The sequence below is a fragment of the Rhea americana genome, unplaced genomic scaffold, assembly GCF_003343005.1.
Source record: "Rhea americana isolate MKP2758 unplaced genomic scaffold, rheAme1 scaffold_446, whole genome shotgun sequence".
Classification (NCBI taxonomy): domain Eukaryota; kingdom Metazoa; phylum Chordata; class Aves; order Rheiformes; family Rheidae; genus Rhea; species Rhea americana.
In genome coordinates, this window is record NW_028186586.1 from 141,274 (window position 1) to 164,779 (window position 23,506).

General features: G+C 53.1%; 2 protein-coding genes across 2 annotated transcripts in view; one reads left to right on the forward strand and one right to left on the reverse strand.

Moving 5' to 3' along the window:
- Window positions 1–3,620, forward strand: part of HCN2 (hyperpolarization activated cyclic nucleotide gated potassium and sodium channel 2) — a 9,950-nt gene extending 6,330 nt beyond the window's left edge. The window contains exons 4-7 of the mRNA XM_085315985.1: window positions 4–144; window positions 483–723; window positions 936–1,100; window positions 1,479–3,620. Coding sequence (XP_085172111.1) covers window positions 4–144; window positions 483–723; window positions 936–1,100; window positions 1,479–2,431 — 1,500 coding nt within the window. The 3' untranslated portion in view covers window positions 2,432–3,620. The remainder of the gene's footprint in view (window positions 1–3; window positions 145–482; window positions 724–935; window positions 1,101–1,478) is intronic.
- Window positions 3,621–4,367: 747 nt separating this feature from the next.
- On the reverse strand, window positions 4,368–23,286 carry POLRMT (RNA polymerase mitochondrial). Its single transcript, XM_085315987.1, has 21 exons — window positions 23,196–23,286; window positions 22,830–22,925; window positions 21,485–22,149; window positions 20,873–21,003; window positions 17,786–17,972; window positions 17,151–17,300; window positions 16,808–16,975; window positions 16,297–16,467; window positions 15,329–15,568; window positions 14,397–15,176; window positions 13,719–13,841; window positions 11,528–11,650; window positions 10,376–10,555; window positions 9,444–9,530; window positions 9,016–9,129; window positions 8,198–8,247; window positions 7,754–7,852; window positions 7,395–7,467; window positions 6,791–6,873; window positions 6,116–6,195; window positions 4,368–5,285 (listed from the first exon to the last, which is right to left on the reverse strand). Exons 1-21 carry the CDS (start codon window positions 23,284–23,286, stop codon window positions 5,236–5,238), a joined length of 3,741 nt encoding a protein of 1,246 aa, XP_085172113.1. The 3' UTR covers window positions 4,368–5,235.
- Between the last annotated feature and the right edge of the window lie 220 nt (window positions 23,287–23,506).

Consider the following 23,506-nt stretch of genomic DNA (forward strand, 5'->3'; position numbering starts at 1 on the left):
AAGCAAGTGGAGCAGTACATGTCCTTCCACAAGCTGCCTGCCGACTTCCGGCAGAAGATCCACGACTACTACGAGCACCGCTACCAGGGCAAGATGTTCGATGAGGACAGCATCCTGGGGGAGCTCAATGAGCCCCTGCGTGAGGTAAGGGCTCTCTCCAGCTACTGCAGAGATGGCAGCAGGACACAGCCGCTGGGGCGACCAGGAGCCCACCATGAGGAAAGGACCCTTCTGCTCTATGCCCTGGTGAGGCTGTGGGTCCCACACCAGCTCCTGCAGGATGTGAGTGACTATTTTGGGTGGAGCAGCTTGAGGGCCTCTTGCTCTGGCTTTGTGCCTCCATGCACCTGTGTGTGACTGTGTCCCTGCAGAGTTGTGTCTGAGTGTGTACCCATGCGTGCTGGCGTGTCTGTGTGCGTGAGCCTGCCCTGGTGGCCTGCGTCCCTCACCTCAGTGGTTCCCTCATGCCCCTTCCCCTGCAGGAAATTGTGAACTTCAACTGCCGCAAGCTGGTGGCCTCGATGCCACTGTTTGCCAATGCAGACCCCAACTTCGTCACAGCAATGCTCACCAAGCTGAAGTTCGAGGTGTTCCAGCCAGGCGACTACATCATCCGTGAGGGCACCATTGGCAAGAAGATGTACTTCATCCAGCATGGGGTGGTCAGCATCCTCACCAAGGGCAACAAAGAGATGAAACTCTCCGATGGCTCCTACTTTGGAGGTTAGTGCTGTGAGGGGACCTGCTGGCTGCTTTTCTGCCTGCTCCTGAGCCTCCCTGCATCTGCAAGAGCCCCTGGGACTCCTGTGTTGTCTCAGGATGCCCAGAGCTCTGTGATTCTTGCCCCTTGGTCTTAGTTTCCCCACCTAGTTCCTGGTCCTCAGTGGCAATGTTTTGGTTATAGCACTCTTTTATCCCCTCCTTTCCTGCCCCAGAAATCTGCCTGCTGACCCGTGGCCGGCGCACAGCCAGTGTCCGAGCAGACACCTACTGCCGCCTCTACTCACTCTCCGTGGACAACTTCAACGAGGTGCTGGAGGAGTACCCCATGATGAGACGAGCCTTCGAGACTGTGGCCATTGACCGCCTCGACCGCATCGGTAGGGCAGCGAGTGACTGTGGGCCTGCAGCCAGTGCAGTGCTGCTCCTGGTAGCCCACGACACCAGGGCTCCTCCCCTGCAGGTGCAGCCTGCCTGCTCTGCTGCTCGTTTCCTCTGTGCTGCCCCTCACTGGGCCCTGCTGCTGGATAAATGCCCAGAGCAGAGTAAGAGGGGACTTCTGGAGGGGGCCTGGGTGCTGCTGGCTACTTAGAAAAGACTCCAGTGTGTGACAGAGGAACTGTGGCAAATGGAGGTGGCTGCAGGGATGGGGTAACAGCTACGTGGGGTGCTGAAGGACCAGAGCAGTGTTAGGGAGACCCAGAGTAGCCCTAGTGCTGGTTCTCACCATTATCTCTGGCCTGACCCTCTCCCTGCAGGGAAGAAGAACTCAATCCTGCTCCACAAAGTGCAGCACGATCTCAACTCAGGCGTCTTCAACAACCAGGAGAATGAGATCATCCAGGAGATCGTCAAGTATGACCGGGAGATGGTGCAGCAGGCAGAGCTGCAGCAGCACACGGCCATGTACAGCCCTGTACAGCCCCAGGTCACCTCTGCCATCGCCACCCTCCAGCAAGCTGTTGCCATGAGCTTCTGCCCGCAGATGGCAAGCCCACTGGTGGGCTCCATGGCCCTGGGCTCGCCCCGCATGATGCGCCGCTTGCAGTATGCCCAGGCGGTGCCCAGCCCTTTCGCCATCTCCCCGGTCTTGCTGCAGCAGAGCCCCTCACAGCAGGCGCCGCCCCCCATGCCACATGCGAACCCATCACCCTCGCAGGACCAGGCGCAGCCCTCAACCCTGCCCACCTCCACCAGCACCTTCGCCTCAGCCGCACCCAGCCCACCATCCCAAAGCCCCCTGGCCAGCCGGACGTTCGTCTACGGAAGCGCCAAGGGCCAGCTTGGCTCCCAGCTCTCCCTGAGCCAGCAGCAAGCACCAGGCTCGCCGCAGAGGCTGGCTGTCCACAAAAGCACGCAGGCCCTGCACACCAGCAGCCTCAGCCAGGATTCGCGGCCCCTATCTGCTTCGCAGCCCTCCCTGCCCCACGGGTTGTCGGCGAGCACTACCCAGAGCCCGCCGTCTTCGGCGCGTGAGTCCTCCACCTCCATTGGGGGAGGCCAAGCTGCAGCCTCACCGGGCTCTGGCTCCCAGACGGGGCTTCGGGGCCAGATGCCCTCGCGGGTGGCTCTGTCCCACCAGGCATCCACAGCCTCCGTGTACTCGGGGCCGCCCACCCTGCAGCAGGACTCGGCGGCAGCCCGCAAGGATTCAGTAGGCAGCACACCCGACACGGACCCAGCGAAATCCAGGCTGTCTTCCAACTTGTGACCTTTGCTTCGTGCCAGCCAAGCAGGGCCAGGTGGAGGGAGGAGAGCGCTGGACGCGGAGGTTCATGGAGGTGGCAGCAAGTCATAGCTCACCTCCGACTCCCTCCCCGCCACACATTTCCAGCTGGGGTAGCACAGCACAAGGCTGCCTCTCCCTTGCCGTGGCTCCAGTCCCTGCTTCTTCCCATCTTCACCAGACACTGCAGATCAAGGGCAGCTACGGGGGAGCCTGTGGGGTGGGGACAGGCTCCCAAATGTGAGGGCGATGGCTGGGCCGAGCATCCTGGCTGCACTGCCACCAACCAAAGTCTGTCCTGTCTCCTGCTTTCCATGGCAAAGCCCTATTGCCCCCCTGCCCTGACTACACCACAGAAGCCACAGCTGCATCACCTTGTGATCAACTTTGTTTAGGATATATAGGCCCTGAATACATATATGTGTGCATCTGCAGGACACCCCCTTGGGGTTTTAGGCACATGCAAGTGCTACAGCCCTGCAGCAAGCTGGCAGCCCTTGGTGCGTGTGTCCCTGCCTCCTCCCCCTCCCAGGAGCATCACGGCAAAGGGTGATGGTCAAGGACTTGGAGGTAAGTTGTGGGGGCTGAGGGAATGCTGCCTTGGGAAGGTTAGTAAGTGCGTGCACGCAGTGTCCTGTCTCAGCTGGCCCCACAGGGACTGGGGGTTGAATTCCGCTAGACTTCCCCATAAGCTTACTTTTAATCTGGGTCCCTGCAGTCCCTGTAAATGACTGCATGAGGGGAGATGACAGATGAAAAATAATTATTTAGAAATGTCACATTAGGACAAAACCCAGACACTAGAGCTTGGGGTGTGGGGGGACCCCAGCACCAGGGACAGACTCAGGAGCAGTCACTATGGTTTAGGGTGCCAGCCTGTCCTGGCTTTAAGGCTTTGGGAAGGCATGCACTGTGTGTGCATGTGCAAGCATGTCTGGGTGCATGTGTGCACACATACAGATACGTGTGTGCATGTGTATGCCTCAATGCCTAGCACTCTTGAGCCTTTTGTGTTGAATGTATGCAGCGACCTACCAACACGGGGCAGTGGCCATGTGCCAGCCCAGCTCAGTGTAGCTGTGGAGCCAGCAGGACAGGGCCCTGCTCCAAGAAGCCACCTTTCCATCCAGCCCATCCTGTGCAATAAACGTCAGCGACTGACAGTGCTACGCGACTCTGTCTCTGCTTCTCCTTTGCTATGGTCCCTCCTTGCTGGGGCTCTGGCTGCTCCCAGTCCAGCTCAGCTGCCTGCCCTTTGCCCAGCCCTCTCTGAGCGTTGCCATCGGGCACTACCCCAGGCTTTGTCCTTTTAAGGGCCGCTTTCCAGCCAGAAAAATGACAAGGCAAAATGCCTCCTCGGAGGAAGCTTTCCTGCTTGCTGGCAGCGTCACGTCTCTCTCTTCCTCTACCCACTCCTGCCTGAGACAGTGCCTGGCTGGATATCGCCCAACTGCCGCTGGGAGCAAGTTCAGAGTCCTCCCAGCCTCAGTTGCCCCAGCAGGAACAGTGTGACAAACAGCTCAGCCCGGTGGAAAAGCAGGAGCCTGGAAGGCCACAGTCTCAGGGAGACAGGAGGCTCCTAGCCAAAAATGCAAGGGCCAAGCTGCCACAGCCCACCACCCTGCAGCTGCAATGCATCCAGTCTGTGCTGCAAATGCTGCAGAAAGTTTTGTCTTCACTTCTGTTACAAAATACTTACCAAGCTGTGATGTACTCCTGTGAATAACTGAAGTCTAACCACCAGCAAAGCTGTGGCAGCCTTGGGAGAGACTAGCTTCACACCAGCTTTTTGGACCCTGCTTGTCTCAGTGCAGGGAGCAGCAGCCCTACCCACCACCTCATGCCCAGGTAACATTAGTGGAGAGCTTCGGCAACCCTCTGACATCTGACAAAGGTGCTGAGAGGGATTTTTTTCCCAGTAGTATTTCAAAAAAAAAAAAAAAGTTTATTTACAGTATCATACACTTCTGCCCCAGTGTTAACAGTTTTTCTCTGGCTGAGATCCAGCCAGCAGAATTTAAACAGATCCCTTGAAATGAAAAGGCTAAGCAACAGCCAGGAGCAGCAAAGGCTACTGAGAGATGTGCTAGTGTCCAGCAGCCAGCCAGGGACACATGAAGAGCATCACTCACCCATCCTGGCAGGCCTCAAGGACAGGCAGGACTGGGCTCGGCTAACAGCAGTGTGAGGAAAAGCCAGAGGCTCCTGCTCCAGCCAGCTTTGGCCCCCTGAGCAGGGCAGTGAAGTGGCCTAATGCTCTGGGAGGTCCAAGCCCCAGTGGTGAAGAGGAGAGGGGGTGGCAAGGGCAAAGGACCAGGGCTTGCCAGGCTAGCACTGGAGGTCATAGCAGTGGCAGGGATGTCTCTTGTGAAGCCTGGCAGTGCTGAGGCGAGGATGGAGGAGAGCCAGCACCATCTATCCATCACCTCTTTGACTCTGCATCAGGAAGATGTGGTCCTCCCCAGGACTGGCTGGCAGCACCAGTCCCCAGACAGCAGCAGGGCATTGAACACTCTTCCCTTGCCAAGGAAGCAGGCACTAACAGCAGATGCAACAGCACAGACCCCTCTCCCCACTGGCCTCTCAGCTGCTCCTGTACTCCTCTAGGAGTCCCAGTTCACCCAGCTTCTGAGTTGGATGGACGTCTCTTGCTGGCCTGGCTGCTGTATCCCTTTTCCCACAGGGGATGCAGGATAGAGGAGCCCCATGGGCCAGAGGCCAGTTCCTACTGCAGCATCAGAGGTGGTCAACAGTCCACAGCTAGCTCAGGGCTGCTGGTCACCAGGGTCTCAGCTGAAGAAATAGGTGGATTCCATCACCTTCTTCAGGTTGAACTCACCTAGGGAAAGCAAGAGAAAAGAGGTTGAGGGAAAGAAGGGTAGGGAATGGCAGAAACAGGGACAGGCTCTCCCCCAAGCCCTGCTGTAGCTGCCCACAGAAAACTGTATTTCAGCTCAGCCCCTGCTGTAGGGTGAATCCAGACAGCAATGGAACAGAGCTCTTCTAGGGACTCACGTCCCTCAAAATTCACTCCAGAACAGTGGGAAGAAGAACAGAACAGAAGAGCATATTAGCAGCAAGGAGGGGAAGGAAGAGGGAAGTTCACAGCCTTGCTGTAAGATGCTACATTGCCGCTGGATCACAACCACTTCACGCAGACCACGACAACTGTTCAACAGCATGGGCCAGTGCACTTGCCTGTTTTGGTTTGCAAAGACAGAACAAAGTTTAGCCAGATGGTCTGGCTGAGGCATGGCTTAGGGATTAGGAGGGGTTAAACTAATTGCCTTAATCCGATTGCATGTATACCATCCAGATCCTGGCAATTACCATGCTCTGTGCCTCGCTCCCATCTCCAGGCTAATGCCTTGCTGTCAGGAACAAATGGGAGAAGAGCAATGAGACAGAGGACAGCATCAACCAGGTCAGCTTACAGGGAGAATCCAGGGGCTAAACTCCAGAGAAAGGCAGGCACAGTTCCCAGGGAGACTGCAGGGGAATGTCTCCAGGCCCTGCTTCCAGGCTGTGCAGCTCAAGGCAGACAGGAAAATCTAATCTTAGGGGATCCGTTTTGCATGACTGACTGGAGCATCAGTGTGTCCAGCTTTGGATACCCTCCTCATTTCCAAACTGCTCCAGAACTTTAAAGTTCCTGTCCTGTGCTCCTACCTGTCTTAGGGACATTCGACAGCTGCTCCATCAGTTTCTTCTGCCAAAGGGCTTTAGTCTCTCTTCCCGGGCTGGATGAACTAGAAGAAAAGTGAGTTAACACAGGAGCCCTGGGAGCAGGCACATCCTTCTCTGTTCCCCAGCATTGGACCTTGATGACAGACTGCTGCTTTTCCAGAACGTGCTACCTACCCGGCAACAGCAGGAGCCCATCCTCTGCCACAGCAACCATAAGTGGGTGTTGAGGCATGTACAAGGGCTGAACCTTTGGAGGTTCAGGCCACTTTGGGTCTGTCTATGCACCTCTCTGGCTCTGCTCTGGCAACGAAGGGCCTCTGACTCAGCATGCATCTTCACTATCCCTTCCTATCTCATTCACAATTGGGAAATCAAGGCACAGAAATCACAGTCCACCCCAGGCCCACAAAGGGATTCAAGCACTGAGTCCTACTTCAGTTCTGCAGCAAAGGGATTGAGACAACTTGCTTTCACACTGAGGTCTAACACAATTTGGGCATCATTCAAGGAAGTAGAACTTCCCTCAAGGCCAATCTCCAGGCAGATAACCTAGCCCATGAGCAGCTGGACTCCAGCACAACAACTCCCAGGAGAGGAAATCGGTATGGATAGGAAGGAGAAGCGGTGTGAGAGGAGCAGCAAACAGGCAAGAAATACCTGCAGTACTTCTTCAGCATGAACTCAGATAGATCCTGCAGGATCTTCTCACTGTGTAGAGCCACAAATTGCTGCCGACAGATCTGATTCAGGGAGCAATGGTGAGTCGCAGTTTAACAGACATTTTGCCCTCCTTCCCCTCAATGCTGTTCTCAGTCAAGACAGTCAGAGGCTAGGGGCAGGAAAAGCAGCAGACAAAAATGGGAGGGGGCTGCCAGGGGGTGAAGGGAATCAGCCTGGGGAGATGGGAAGTGAAGGCTGACTCCCCTTAGCAATCTATTGTACAACAGGCCCTTGCAGCTCTCCAGGGGAAAGAGCCCAGGACAGGATAGAGGCACTGACTCTCATCTGTGCCAGAGCATTTAGCACTGATTTACACACAGATTCTCCCTGACTTCCTCCTTGAAGTACAGCAGGAGATGAGGCCGTGGCACAGGAAATCAGCTGCCACTGCCAACAAGCACCCTATATTCACCTCGCTTGGGTGAATAAGCCAGGAAATGAAGCAAAGCCCAGGGGAAGAAGGGCAGCAAGGGCTGGCAAACATCCAGAGGATGAATCAGCAAGATCTTTGCTCACAAGGGGCTAGAGAGGACACTTTTACCTGGTTCATGACATCCACAGTGAGCGCATGAGTCCAGTAGCAATCGTGGACTGAGACAAAAGTCAGACCCTGCCTAGGAAGCAGCAGAAGGTGCCATGAAGTAGTGCTGAAAGCCCCATCTCTCTCTGATGTCCCTCATCTCATGTAGACCCTCTCACTAGCATATTAGTGGGGGCTACCCAAGGTGGGGACTCCCTGCACAGGATCTGAGGATCTTCCAAGAGAGACAGCTAACCCTCAAGGGCTTCCCATCCCTGCCCTGCTACCTCCCCTCAACACTTCTCTGCCAGAAACCCCAACCACACACCTGCCAGGGAACTCTCTCTCATGGAAGAGCCCAAGCTGCCCCCATTTCCTACCTAAGGCAGTGCAGAGCCGTGAGCATCATGTGGGTGGAGTCCAGGGAGTGGATGAAGTTGGGTGGAAAGGCGTTTTTTTGCTTCACTGTATCAGGCTTCCTGCAGCACAGAGAGAGAGAGAGAGAGAGAGAGAGAGAGAGAGAGAGAGAGAGAGAGAGAGAGAGAGAAGGAGCTGGGGCCCTTCCCACACCAAAGATGAAGGGGCCAGGAAAAAGTGGTGCCATGCATAAAGGCAGTGCTGAGCAAGATCTGGGTTTACGGATGCAGCTCTGAAGGGCCCCAAGGCCTTGCTGAAGGAGCACAAGGCTCCTCTCCTACTGCTGGCTTTCCACAACTCAGTGGGATGCCAGGAGCTTTGCCACACATTGGCAGGATATTTGAAGACATTGGACTCCAAAAGGGAGCTCAGAAGGGGCTCACTAAAGACCATGAGTTAATACTTACTGATTGCTGCTGGAGTTTTTCACACTCAAGTTCTGCATACCGCAATTCAGCTACAGGGAGAAAGAAAGTGGATTAACCATTACACAGCACTGCCCGGACAGCATAAGGCACACAACACTGCTACCGAATTTTGGAGAGGTAATAATGCCAATGCACTACTCTGCTCTGCAAGAGAAGTCCCCTTGCTGCAATGCAGGGTCTGGAAAGGGACCTGCCCAGGGCATCCTGCTTCCCATGACAGCTGTCACTCTCCACTGGCATCTCGCCTGCCTCCCCTTCCTGTGGACGCTAGTACATCCTTCACCCCTTCACAGTGTCATACTGATTCACACCTTATTCCCTGTGAAGACTAAGAAAAGGGCTCCTGCAGGTGAAAAGCACCTGCCTGCTCCATCCCTGCACAACAGACATGAGGCCACTGGAGAGCAGCTGGGAGGACAAGGCAGGTCAGGGAGAACTGAGTCAGTTCAGGAGTGCGTGGGATGCGAGAGCAGCAAGAATGAATCACACCAGCCCTGAGGAAGGCTTCTCGGTAAGAGAAACAGGCCTGCATCCCAGCTGAGTGAGTGGGGACAGGGAGCAGCAGACATTCCTCACCAACTCACCCACACACTCCAGTCTCTGCAGGGAGCAATGAGGCTGGAGGATGTGTGACTACATACACAAATCCTACAGGCTCTCCAAGCTCACCCACAGGTGATACCAACCTCCTGCCCCATTAGCTTGCTGTGTCAGGAGCCTGCTGCCCTCTCTCTGCTCCTCAACATGGCAGAGGGAGGAGTAGATGGACAACTCAGTCCTGCACACCAGATACTCACCACAGTTGACTTGGTTCGGTAGTAGGGCTGCACGATGGGGAGACCCAGTGGGGTGACCCACTCCACTGTCTGTCCTGACTGGGCAATGAGCTTGGCGCTCTCCGTCAGCCAGTTCTTGGGCAGAAGGAAGAGGGGAAGTAGGGAGAGGAGAGGAAAATGGCTGTAGTTAGCATGAGCAGCTGGGCATACCCTGCTCCCTCCCAGCACAGGCAAGACTGACCTCCTGCTACAGCCTGATAAGTCCTACACTTACAGGGAAGGTTGGTCCTGCACTAGGCACCACCCCCACATCCTCTAGGCTGAGACTGGAGTAGTCTCTCTGGGCCAGGACACAGAAGAATCACCTCTCCGCATCTTGCTTCCCTGGTCTATGGAGCAGGGCCAGAGAAGAAGGGGGCGAGAGAGAATAGAGGCAGCAGGCACCTTACCTGGATATCTCGAGTTGCGGAGAACATCTCTTTGATGCCGTTGAAAACCTGCTTCACGAGGTAGTGAGATGCTTCCCACAAGTACTCCTGCACAGACAAGAAGCAGAGTGAAAGGCTGGCAAAGTGGTCACAGAAGTGCAAAGCAAAGTGATGGGAGCAGGGGTAAGCTAAGAAAGCTTCTCTATCCACCCCATGGGCCAATCAAGGTGCCTCAAAGTTGCCTCCACCACAGACTGTGCTAAGATTGCAGAGGGCTAGGGGTTGTGCACTGAGGAAGGCTGAGACCAACATTTCACGTGGTTCCTTGTCCTGTGGCAGGCTGATCTCTGTGTAATGTCCCTGGATGACCAAGAGGCTCTCACTGCCTCATCTGCCCCCTGGAACACAACACACAGACAGAAGTGCTCCCAGCACCAGCCTGCCACAGCAAATCATCTACTTGGCAAGAACTGTTTCATGATGGGGTCACAGTACAAGAAATGCATCAAGAGGGCCAAGCCTTCAAGAGGTCTGCTAGGGACAAATACATGTGTGAGAGGTGCCACTTCCAGGGAGAACAGAACAGTAATAAACCTTGTTCTATATCCAAAACACCATCTGAAGCTGTCATGCCTCCAGTTTGGGCACAGGAGGGATGAGAAATGGCCTCACCTGAGGAACCATGTCTCTCCCCACCCACATGTGCTGGCTAACAGCTCTCCCTGCAGAGCCCTTCCTCCATGCTGCACAAGCCCAGCACAGGCACACAGGTGCTCAGTCCTGCTTATCCCTCTGCTAGCTGAGATTCAGAGGGTAAGGAGAGAGCAAGTAGCAGGGAAACCCATAAAAAAGGCAGTCCAGGTGCCACTCCTGGCAAGGGCTGAGAACTGCAAAACCCTGCCAAAGGGGGCCTGAGTGCAGGCAGCAGAAGGAGACTGGGGCAAGCACACTACCTCAGGAAAGTCATCAATCTCCTTCAGACGCTTCTCCATCTGCAGCCGCCCACCATAGCGTGTGACACCGTACACCACAGTCATCACTGTCTGCTTCACCACCTTGCGGCTGATGAAGCCTTGCAGCACCTGGGCAATCTTCACTCCCTGCTGGGCATCCTTTTTCCGAAACTCCTCCACCTGAGGAAGACAGCACTCAGGAGGTCAGTCCCACCGTGAGCTGAGGGAGCCACATGAAACACCCCCCCCCCGCCCCCAACAACTGCATGCTGCCTGGCCTGAACTCCCACCACAAACTTTACAGCCCATCTTCACCAACCCTGCATAACAGAGATCCTCTGCAGCAGGAATCGAGAGGTGTTTGGCTTTCACATAACTGTGAAGGGTGCAAGCGAAGGGTGACCAGAGCTTTCCACTGCTGCCTCAGCAGAGCTCTGTCATTTGGCAGCTGGGTGGTGCCACATATTACACGGACATGGCACTAGGACTGTGGTTCAGGAGCCAGGTTCTCCTCCTGCCTCTGCCACTCTGATCATAACTTCGAACAAATGCACCCTCTATGTGCCTCCTCCTGCCCTCTGGTACAGTGCTGCCTCTATAAAGCACAGAGAGATCTAGAAGTGACTGCCAGGAGTTTAATGCCAGTAGAGTAAGTCTGGTAAGTCTCAGCACACTTCCCAGCAGGCTGATTTCATACTACACATTGCCAAGAAAACTGCAGCCTTGGCATTAGCACCAAGGGTTGAATCCCTCCTCCCTACACAGCTCAAATTAAGGCAATCCCATAACCTGTGGGCCAACCAGATGTTATCATGAGACAAGGAACATTCTTTGCTCTCCATCTCTCTACTGTCCTTCTTCCAGATTTAATTCAGAAGGGAGGGGTGCAGAAATCCCCATGGCTCACAGCTACCTCTGTCCTCAGCTGGAATGAATCTCCAGCCAGATCTCCTCTGCAGCTGGGGCAGTGATTCCCACACAGGGAGGAAGACACTCGCTCTGCCTCTAACCAGCTGAAGTCTCCCAGGCCCTCTGTGTACTGGGCTTATCCTGACCTTTCTCTGTGAGAACTGGAGTGGCCCTGTGCAACTCTTAGTGAAGAGGGAGAGGCAGGTTAAAGAGGCCCCTTCCTGAGACCCCACTGTGCCTTACCTGCTGTGCCACCGCACTGTAGACATCCTGGGGGACATTGCAAGGCATCAGATTGACAGAGATTGCACCAATAAGGTCCCGGCCAAGAGCTGCATAGTGCTGCAGACCATTGCAAGAGCCATCCTGAGAGTGGGGAGAGAGCAGGATGGAAAGGAGATGTTAATGTATGGATGGAGCTCTGCTCATCTGCCATTAATGACTAGCACATCAGTAACCATTCTGACCCAGCTGCCTCTATTTCCTTTCCCTTTGGACAGGTCTGGGGTTGATCTCCCAGCAGTGGCCAGGCCCACATCATTTTTTATTTCCTTTCTAGCCAGTTTCCCTCTCTGGGGCTCTCATCACTAACCACTGCTGTCTCTGAGATTTAAAAGACAAACAAACCAACCCCTCAAATCACACTGCCTCCCCCTCTGTGCTATGAGTTTCCAAAGACATTAAAGCTCCATGGAAATGCCAAAACTAAAAAAATCTGGAAAATGACAAATTCGTCTGGGATGGTAAGAGAAGCTCCAAGAGCTGACACTCAAAATAGATCTTAGAAAACCCAGGAGAAGCAGAGATAAGAAGAGACAGAACAAGCCAAAGATCATTTAGTAAACCCACAGCTGACTCCGAAGCTCTAGCTGTGCTGCTTCTGCTCCATGACCAATGAAAACATTTTTGTAACAGAAAAGCAACCCAGCTCCTGACTCAATCTTTCCCAAATCTGTAGTTACAGAGACACACACTGACTGATCTGTCAGAGCAGCTGACCTGACTGCCCTCCTGGGACCAAGATCAGCCTGGATGAGACAGGCAGGACCTGAGCAATGGTGCGAGAATGTCCTGCTGCTCTCTGAATAGCATCAGCAGAAACACTTCTCATAGAAAATCTACTGTTGCCTCAGACTGTCCCCTGCTCCTCCAGTGTTTGGGCTTTACATGTTCAAAGACAGCCTGCAGCTGCTGAAAGGATCGGTCCACCTCTCCTCTCCCCCCTCCCTTCCCACACCCTGCAGTGCAGCAAGATGGAGAATGGAAAATACACAGGGCATTGGCAGCCCTGTCACTGCAGAAGAGCTACCTCTATTAACTGAGCCCTGATGACTCAGGTGGAGAGCTACTCCTGTGCCCTCCAGAGAAGGTCCTTGCTCAAATTTTATTAACTGCACCCTCTACACACCTCTAACTGCTCTCTTGATCTTTTGTTGTCATCACAATACCATCACAGCCCTTCAGTTCAGACGGTCTCATACATATTCCAGACCATTGCTGCTGGCAGATATACCCCCACACACTTCATTAGGGCCAACTGATCTTCTAATGAGATAAATGAGCAAGCCACTCTCACCAGGAAAATAATTAATCACTGTCTTCTGTGAAGCAAAGGGATTTATCAGTGCAGATAAACGGCTGGCTGGACAGCAGCCATACAGAGAGCTTCAGATCTGCTGGGACATGGCAAGGAGAAAGGGCTGAGATCTGGTTAACGGGAGCAGCTGATCTGCTGCCTGGACTCCACTTTCTGGCTAGGAAGGACAGTTGCCTTCAGAGAGCTGAGAAGTATCTGAGTGACAGAACATGCCCAGCTTAGAGCATGGGCATGTCTGAGACTGACTGGGGATAGGGTACACAGTGAATAAGACCCATGTCATCAAATGCAGGGGACCCAGTTGATCTCTGTCCCCACCCTCCTTTTCACAGGCCCAGACCTTCCACCCTTTGCTCCTGCAGAGCTACTCAGCTACAGCCCTCAGAACAGGAAAGAAGCAAAGGCCTCCCAACAGCCACCAGTAGAACTGACTAAAGTGTGCTCCTTGCAGAGGGCTGGGCAGGGCGAGCAGTCCTGAGCACTTCAGAGGAGGCAGGTGCTGCTCTGCACCATGCCAAATCTCATCCAGCCTGGATCAGACTGGCTTCCAGTCCCAATCCTGCAGTTCGAGAAGATAAGATTGGCATGTCCCTCATCCTGGAGCTAGCTGACAGTGGCTCTGTTTCAGTCAAATGCAAGCAAAGTAGCACTTAATTGTATTGTTCTCAAACCAAGATACCTGTAGGCTACAAGGCCATTCTTAAGAAAACCTGGATGCATTACATAGTAATGCACGTACAGCAATTGAGACCTAAACTGTCCTGAGTTTTCTGCTCTGCTCTCTTTCCTCCCCCAGAGTTAGCCCACACAGGCCATTCAGATCTGTCAGGCTCCCACCTGGTGAACAGGGAAGTGCGAGACATAGGCTGCTGGATCTGGAGACCTCGAAGCCTTTGCGATTTCCATACAGCATGCCAATGCTTGCCAGGGTTCATCCGTTTTCATCCACCACTTCCTGCCCTAGGAACAATAAAGTACATGTTGGTAGGAGGAGGCAGTGCTCTTACACACTCCAAAGCAAATCTGGGGGGAAGCCATGCCTCTTGGCTCTAGGTAGATGCTGGACAAAGCACTTTCTCTCACCATGCCTCAATTTCCCTAACATTTCATGACCATGTTTTCAGATAGAAATGTGTTATTTAGGAAACTTTACAACAATTTGTTCTACTTTTTCTGCTCAAAATGCTATGTTTCAAAATGACTTTGTTTCAAAATTGATCTCATTCCCATTTTATTTTACTTTCTAGAAGTTATGCTAAATGAGAGGAACGTTTAAGTCTCCCCTGAAATTAAAGAAGGCATAACTACATTCTTTCCTTAGAGTGTTTGGAACAATTCCCATTTGGATTCAAACAAAGATCAACTTTTCCATTTTTCAGTCACTGAAGAAGAACACCTGCAACTTGCCTATGACTAGCTGCAGGCTCTCTGAGCCCAATCTATCCCCCTGTGGTTTGGGGTCCCACCACATCACCCCAAGAGCAAACACAGCTCTGTCAGCTTTTCCCCACACACCGTGAGCGGGTGATCAGCTGAGTCCAGGATCTCCTCCATGATTTCATTGGCATATTCCAGCCGCTCCTGCAAGGCATTCTTCTTCTTCAGCCCTGTGAGGTTAATGAGGTGGATCTTCAGCCAGTCAAGGCCTTTGGGCCCTAATGGCCTTCCCTCTGCAAAGAGCAGAATGGCCCTGGTGACATCGTTACCAAGGTGATTGAAATAAGGTGGGCAAGGGTAAGTCCTGCCCCGGAAGTCCATGTTGTGGGGGAACCAGAACACTTTGTCCCTGACATAATTGGCAATGGAGAGCTTATAGAGTGCATCCATGCGCAAGCTGTGCATTTCAGCTGTCTTCTTCTTGCACAACAACAACTCATGTTTCTGAGACTTGTTCCAGGCAGATGAATTGCTGGGAGCAACAGGAGGCTTGGGGGCCTCAGAGATGGGTGGTGGGATATCCAGCTTCTCATTGCCTTTGTCATTGAAGATGGAGATGATGATATCCAGCACTGGCTGGTTTATCTTCCAAGCACAATTACCCAGCTGATTCAAGGCATCCAGCACAGGGTGGAGGTTCACCTGAGGACACTGTTCCAGGAGTATCTGGTGCTGGATGGCCCCATCTACATAGCGCATCAGCTTGGTGTCATTCAGGACAAAGGCACCAAAGTGGGGGGAGGTCCAGGGTACTGGGGGACACAGCATGGGTATGACAAAGGAGTTGAAAGTCAGCATGGTCTCAGAAGCATCTGACACAATCTGGGAGAAGATTGGGTGGGGCTTTATCAGCCCAACCTGGTGGGGGAGAATTACAGAGTTGAAAGACAGCAGTAGAGCAGTACTAACTGGGGATGGTGTTTGAAAGAGCATGTGGTTAATTAGTGATTACATAATGATCGTGTTAAGTAATGACACTGTCTGAACAGAACCAGGTGCTTCTGGCTCACCTGCCAACTGTTGCGGAAGGAGTATACGTGGTAGAGGACAGGGATATGTTTGGACTCCAAGCGGGGATTGAGGATATTCCTGGGCACCTTGACAGCCTGCACAAGGAGTTCCAGCATGTGCATGCCTAGGCGCATGAGAAGCATGTATGGCCAGCTGCAGTCCTTCAAGTTCAGGGAAGGCCCAAAGCCTGCTTCTGCAACCAGCTTCTCCCAGTATTCCCGTGGCAAGTACTTGTCAGGCTGGGAGGTGGGAGGAGAGAAAATGGGGTCAGTTAGAGGGGGATCAGCCACACTGCTCCGAGGAGGTTCACTGGATGGGATCTGTGTAACCTGGAACCTGGCTCTGAAAAGGCTCCTCCTGTCTCTGTGTCCTTGTAAGTTCCCCCTTGACAGGAATATTTGGGGAAGTGCTGCTCACAGCAGCTGCGGGGAGCTCAACACTTGGAAGCTGCTTCTGCTGCAGTGCCGGTTTCCCGGCCTGTAAAACCCTTCCCCCAGCCACATCTCTGCACCTTGCGCCCACACCACCCTGACCCTCTGTTCCAAACTGCACATCTGCCTCCACCCAACCCTCCTGCTGTCTAGATCTGTGGCTCTAGTACCTTTCTCCTCTCCCCTCCAGCTCTGTCAAGAACCCTCCTGTAAAGCTCACCTTCCACAAATTCCAGAGCTCTCCTACACAGGATGCCTGTCTCCACATGATCAACTCTGCTGACATAATACCTTCAAGCTCAGAAATACCATTGCTGTACCAGAACTGAGCTCCCTGGCACCACAAGGCAGGGGGCCCACAGAGTGCTAGATGGGGCCTTACAGGTTCTCACAGCCTCTGCAGCAGCAAGTTCCCAGAATCTAGCCCTTGTGCTTGCAAGGAGGTGGACAGGCAAACTTTGCCTAGCCCAGTCTCCACTCTGCTGCTCCATCTCCCACAGGCCTTGGTGTCACCCCTCTCTCCCAGGCCTACCTACCTGGCTATCCTTGGCCAGCAGGTGGATGTAGTCCTCATAGACCTCCTGGACCTTATCTAACTGGCGACTGCGCAGCTTCCTCTGGGTAATGTATCTGTTGTAGATTTTTGAGCCTAGTTCCCTGGCCAAGATAGCCAGGGATTCTCCTTGTGGGGAGAGGGTGTTGAGGACCTGAGAAAGGGGAAGGCAAAGAGGAACTTAAGGAGGGAGAAACAGAAAGAGAGAGTAGAAAAGCATAGTAGGAGTTAAAGTCCCTGTATGGGGAGCAGAGGAAGAAGCTGATTCCCATTACGCTGAGCAGATGATGAAGAGTGTAACAAGACCAATACAGAATAGGGGTTTCTCTGGCTACCCAGCAGAGGGAGCAGATTGGGCTTGGACTCAATAAATTGGGGAAACCTAAAGACTCATGTTTTGATTCTGCTGGTCCAAATAAGACACCCGTGCTTCATGGTACTGTTATGGTGATTTGGGAAGCCTGTGGCTCCACAGGGGCAGGGCAGGGTCCTACCTGCAGCATGATGCCCACATACTCTTCATCAGGCAGCAGGCACAGGTAGGGGTAGAGAACGTTGTACCCTGACATCATGTTAACCTTGGACATGCTGTGCTTTGACTTCTGCAGGGCCTGGAGGATGGAGTCATGCCACTGGGAACGGAGGGTGGCCAGCAGTTTACGCTATACAGGAAAGGGAAGTGAAGCAGAAATGCCGTGGCAAGGGCATATCATCAAGGATCTGCCCCCCTCTTTAGGGCATTGACCCCTGCACATCTACCAAAGGTCCTGCCAACACTGAAACTTGAACTGCCCTCCTTCCCTTCAGACATGCTGCCCCAGACTCCCTGAGTTTTACCGCTTTAATGGCTTGTGAGGTCAGAGGTTTGGTTGCCTCCACTGATTCAATGGTTATGGTGTTGTTCAGCTCCATCTCCAGTTGCTGCTGGAAGCGCTCTCGCAACTCTTGCACAGAAAAATTCAGCTTGGGGTATGACACTATCTTCTCCTGCAACAAGAGTGAGGCAGTAAGAGCCAAAGGCCAGAAGAAGAGAAGATGTGCTTGTTCTCCCAGCTCCCTTTCCAGGTATGAGCCCCTGCTAAACGTACCTTTGCACCCAGAGGTCTAAGGACTCTGGCTGGTGAGCCCCAGAGAGTCTGGGGTAAAAGACCTCTCCAGACACTGCCTTGTTCCTGTGCCACTGTCAGGCACCCCTCTGGTGTATGAAGTTCATCTCCGCCCCCCCTGCCAGCCCTCAGCTCATCTGCTGCTTTGTAAGGCTCTTGCTAAAGATACTTACTTGCTGGGAGACAAGGAGCTGTCTGATGAGTGACTACATGGGCTGCTGAGTGGAGATCAGACTATAAAGATCTTCCTGTATTACAGACTTGGGCTGGACCACAATGCATCCTGAAGACACCCAGGATCACAATTTTCCCAGCTCCAATACCTCCTCCCTCCACAGAGAGACTTCCCTGAGCTCCGTGGCTTACTCTGGAATAGAAGTCCCGGAGCAAAGCAGACTTGCAGGTCTCAGGGTTGGGTGGAGGGGGCAGCTGGTAGTTGGGCTGGATCATCCTGATGGCAATCAGCACCTTCTCCTTCTCATCTTCTTCAAATAGGCACTTTTGGAAGAGCTCATCCACATGGAAGCCGTCATTCTTCAGACGCTGTACACATCTGAAGAGGGGCAGATAGGACTGGACTGAATCTGTTTTCATAGGGGTAGTGTGGTTGGACAGAAATATGCACAAATGAAGCAGGGAACAAAGAGTTTTTAAGCAGAACACTAAGCACGGAGAGGAGAAGACAGGTTAGGGATGCCTCCTTTTGAGGAGCTGAGAGCTTTGATTGGATCAGGCTTCTCCTTCTTCACTTTTCCCCTAAAGAGTAGGGAACTGAGACACGCTACATGGCTCATAGCCACCCCACCCAGATCCCTGGCAGGCAGAGAAGAAAAACCTCTCCCAAAGCAAGGCTTGGAGACTGACATCTACCAAGAACAAGCTCTGACCTCAGGAGAGGAAATCGATACATGGCTCCAGCCCCTTAATAGCAGTCAGGAGCTCTGCTATAGAGTGCCACCATGGTAGGTGACCCCAGCAGCTTTCCTCTGCACCACCCTTCATGCCAAGGGCAGCTTCAGGGGAATGCAACTCTCTCACGCTTACTTGGAAAGGGTCCAACAGCTCCTGGAACCAGCATATACCCTGTGCACCTGTCCTGGGATACCTCTTCCCTTCTGCACTTTCGTGAAGGCATGCCCCACACAAGTGCTGCAAGCCTTGCAGTAACTTGCACCTGGCCTAGCTGATGTGTGCTCAGCCCCAGAGAAAGGGAAAAGCACTGTAGCAAGGGGCATAAACAGAAAACCAGCAAAAAGCTGAATCCTCAGTCCAACAATGTGACTGGTGGATAGCTTGGCAGCAGGATGCTGTCCTGTGGGAACATATGGAGCTCTCTGCCTTTTGCGCATAGGGAGAGGCAAGGAGATGCTTTTTTGGTTGCAGGAGTCGCTGGAGTGGGAGCACTGCCTCCAAGAGCACACCCAGTCCTTGGGACAAGGTCACCCGCCTCAGGTTACAGCAATCGATTATCCACCCCGTCCCAGCCAGCACCTCTGCTGAGCAGGCGGCTTTCACATTCACACTCTGCTGGGGAGACTGAGCAAAAAGATAAAAGCTCCTTCATCCTCAAATACCCCTGCTCTCCTCACAGCCTGAACTGGCAAAAGGGAACCCAAGGGGCTGGAGATAACCTGGCAAAGGAGCAGAGAGCTGCAGTTTGTTCATGGAGTCTGTTAGCCAGGGGCACAGGGAACATGGCTCAGGCTGACACGTGTGGAAATCACAAGCAATGGTCAAGCCTGGCCACAATATTACCAACTCCTGATGCCGCAGATATTGCCTGAGCACCAGGAATGATACTCAGCAACTGCTACAAAGCTGTTGTGAGGCAACTGCCAGGCTGCAGGACCGCAGAAGCCCTCATCACTGCCCACTCGCCATCCCCCCGAAGGATGGGCTGGATCAGGAGAAGCTGTAGGATTGCAGCCTCCTCCCTCTGCCAAGCCAGAGTCAGGATCTCTGGGACACAGCAGAGCACTGTTATGACAAAAGCTCAGAGCCCCATCTGCTGGCTGGCCTGGCCCTATGTGCCAGGCGACCTTGGAGGAGGGAGGACAGACAGCTTCCAGCAACGGCAGTGATCCAGACTCCCAGCCCGGGATTAATCACACTCAGAAAGCAAAACTCCCAAGGAGGAGGTCTTGGCAGCTTTAGGAAAGCATTAAAGTGCCCTTGGCCAGAACTGCAAAATTCTGTGAATCCTGTTGCTGCACTATGCTCCAGATGTAACTGCATTCAGGACACTTGGGAGCAGGCAAGAGCTTCAGTGATGAACAGCCTTTCTACTTTGCAGTCATCCTCCTCAGAAACCAACCCACACCTGCCCACTAAAAGCAAGCAAATCCCACCTTATTCCCTCAAAGTGACCCTGCAGCCTGGGAGCAGGGCTAGAAAGAGAATCCAGTCTCCCATGCTCCAGTCAAAGGCTCAGGCTGTGCTGCCACCAAAGGCAGGCTGCCACACTGACCATCTGTGCAAATTAGGGGAGTACCTTTAAGAGAGTAAGGGAAATGACAGCACAAACATACAATGTGAGCAAATAGAAACACCTGTGTGGTTACACACATATACACACACCCTGGTGAGGCTTGGGATTGACAAGTCCATGCAAGTATGCTATAAACATCTGCTTATAGACAGTCCTACAGGTGTATTGCTGAATTGATGGAAGACCTACATACACCTAGGCAGAAAAATCAATGCCAGGCACTTCTAAACCAGTTCACCTGGAAAACATTCACTCAGAGGCATCTAGAAATTGTTAGCCAGCCAAGAAACATACAAAAGCAGTAATAAATCCCCAAATCAGCCAACGGTGTTCGTGCAGCACTACCAGAACGCTTTCTTGACGCCAGCTTTCCCCATCTTCTACCAAGGGAGCTGGTAGTGCTACCAGACCCAGGAGCTGTACTAGCTAGATCCAGCCTGACAGGATCTCACAGGGTCCCTTTAACTGGATTGGGTCTGACATTTTTATTTTGTATATTATGCCCCCAGAAGCCCATCTGAATCTCCTGATCAAGTTCCTCCAGAGAACTGACTCCCTGTGAAAAACAGCTGTTTCTGGCTCAGCCTACCAGGTAGGGTAAAGTCTGCCTGGAGGTGCTGGAAAAATGAATAGAGGAGCTATTCCTACTGGGCAGTACGGAGAGGCAAACAGGAGAGAAATGCCTAGGAGGGTGAGTGCAGAGCAAAAGGGTACCTGATTAGGGAGAGGCTGATGCCAGCCCAGGAAGCTGTTTTAAGAGCTCCAAGTGGGGAGCAGAAACAGCTCTGTCTGGAAGGAAGGTTACTTTCACCTTCCACATCTCGCTTCCACCTGGAGGTGGTAAGCACAGACCACTGGGAAGGCTCTACCCACCCCTAAATCTGGCCATCAGAAGGGGGTCAGAATATTCAGATGTGCTCGCAGAGGAGTCATTGTGGTACGCAGGGGCAGAGGAAGTGCATTACCTTTCGATGACTTTGGCGGAAGACTCATCACGGCCCATGCACTCCAGCTCTGCCGCGTAGGAGTCCAGGTTGGGCCTGAGGCCGATGGACTGCAGCATGGAAAACAGCCGGTTGATGCGGTGCAAACAGCCCTGAGGATGCAGAAGGAAAGAAGATACAGAAACAGACATGAGCAGAGCTAAATCACAACTTCATGCCTCTTTTTTTCCATTTCAGATTTAAACAGATCTATCCTGACCCCATCAAAGTTACTTCACAGGGTTTAGTGGCCTGATTCAGTGGTCTCAGATCAGCTCCACCCTTCTCAACCTAGTATTTCTAGCTGGTGCATTTCATCATCCAGTTTGGATAGCATCAGATATCCAATTAAACAGCCCCCCAAAAAATCACCCAGTAAGACCCACAAACCTTCTATCAAAGGCAGATACCATGACCTCCTTGAGTGCAGTCACCGAAGACATATGCGACAAATTCACAGACACTGAACTGCCACCACTGTTTCTACAAGCTCTTCCTGAGCTAGCACATCACTTGCCCTTTGCCACCCAGAAGTCTTGGCATCCCAGGGCCAAGAGTAAGACAGACAAGGGAAACAGGCCTCCAGCCCTGTACCTTTCTTGCCCAGCTACGCATCACTATGTTGTATGCAGCAACATTCAAAAGCTTTCTCTTCACAGGAGAGCTGTGATACAAGAGAAGGAACCTCTCAGCCTCCTCTGGCTGATGCAAGAACTGGAAGCATTCAAGGTTAGACAGGACGGTCTGCTGAAGGATCTTGTACTGGCTGCTCTCCTTGTCCTCCAGCACCTTCTGAGGCTTACGTTTCTTTGCACCCTCTTTCATTTCTGCCATCCTGGGCTTGCCATGGGCATAGGCGTGGCTGAGGCCAGCAGGGCTCTGGCTCCACATAGGCATTACTGTAGCCTTTGGACTCTTCAAGCTTTTCTTGGATCTGGCTTTGGCCTTTATCTTGCCCTTCATTTTGGCCTTGGCCTGTCCATCTAACGCCACCTGGGAGGCAGCTATGGATAACTTCCGCTCTACCTTCAATTGCCTGACATACATTTCCTTCTTCAACTTCTCGACCCAGCTGCTTGGCCGGGCCGGGTTCTCATCTTTTCCTTTGGGAGCAGACTGCTCCTCTGCTGGACCTGGAACCATCACTCTCTGCAGTGGAACCTGGTGGTTGTCCTTCCCCAGCGGAGCCAGCTCCACTTTGTTGACTGTCACCTCTGGAACGTTACTGGCTTGGAGTTGCTTCAGTCGAGCTTTCAGTACTGTCAGGAAACAGGGCAGGGACACAAATCAGGAAATGCAAGGTACAGTAGCAGATTTTGTTCTAGTCCAGGACCTCATCTCTGACAGTGCCTAGGAACCCTTTTACGAAAACAAGGTATGAAAAAAAGTACACACAAGGAATTCTTCCCTCCTTCATCAGCCCTCCTCCCAGCAGTTCTTGGCAATCAGCCACTCTTACTGTTCCCTTTCTGGACTCCGTCTATAAACTGTGGCCCATCCCAGCATCCAGGGCAATTGAACAATGTCACTGTAAGGAAGAGAAGTACCCACTCACGCTCATCTAACCTGCTGTCAGCCTACTTCTCCGGGACTCTCTCCAAGAACCGCATGCTCTGAGCTCACCTGTGCATAGGGTCCAAAGACAGAGTAGGTTTGAGATCAATCTTCTGGGCCCTTGTACCCAGAAGGGAGTCCTCAACTATCCCTTAGAACTACTTGTACAGTATCTCGATGCCCCTTGTGGACAGTGTGGGCCTCTAGGTCCTTGGGACTGAACATGACCAGTAAGCCAGCAAATCCATGGAAAGCCCCACACTACAGGTATCTTCAATCCCAAATAGTTTCCTTACAGCTACACAGAATGGGAAGACTCTTAGCAAGCCTCCGGGATACTGAACAAGGGGGACCACCACACTTCCCCCAGGCATTCCCTACGTACCTTCCAGCAGCTCTGTCCTTTCACAGACGGCATTCCTCCTTGCCTTCTCCTTGGCGCTGGCAGAGGAGTAGTTCCTGAGAACACTCCATGGGATCCCTGCAGTGGGAATATGCAAAGACTGGGATGTGAGAGGAGGCAGCGCTTATTATAATACTCACTGCTCTACAAAACTGCCCAGGGTACTGCCACCGCTGCTTGGCCCCACCTGAACAGCACGGTGAGCACAAAGAGGACAGAGCAAGTGGCACTTCTCAGATCCGCATGCTATGTCCCAGCAACCTCATCAGCACTGCCACAGAAGGGAGGGAGGTGTCAGCCTGTGCCAGCAAGCAGTGATGAGGACACCCCCTCACCTGTCAGCTCTACCTTCTTGGAGACAATAAGACCCCAGGGACCCCCATATTCCCAGCTCTGTTCCCATGGAGGGGGGAGAGCGCAGGACCCCAGGGACCCCCATAGCCCCAGTTCTGTCCCCATGGACAGGGGAGGTTAGGACCCCAGGGACCCCCATAGTCCCAGCTCTGTCCCCATGGACGGGGGGGGGTCAGGACTCCAGGGACCCCCATAGCCCCAGTTCTGTCCCCATGGACAGGGGGGGTCAGGACTCCAGGGACCCCCATAGCCCCAGCTCTGTCCCCATGGACGGGGGGGGGTCAGGACTCCAGGGACCCCCATAG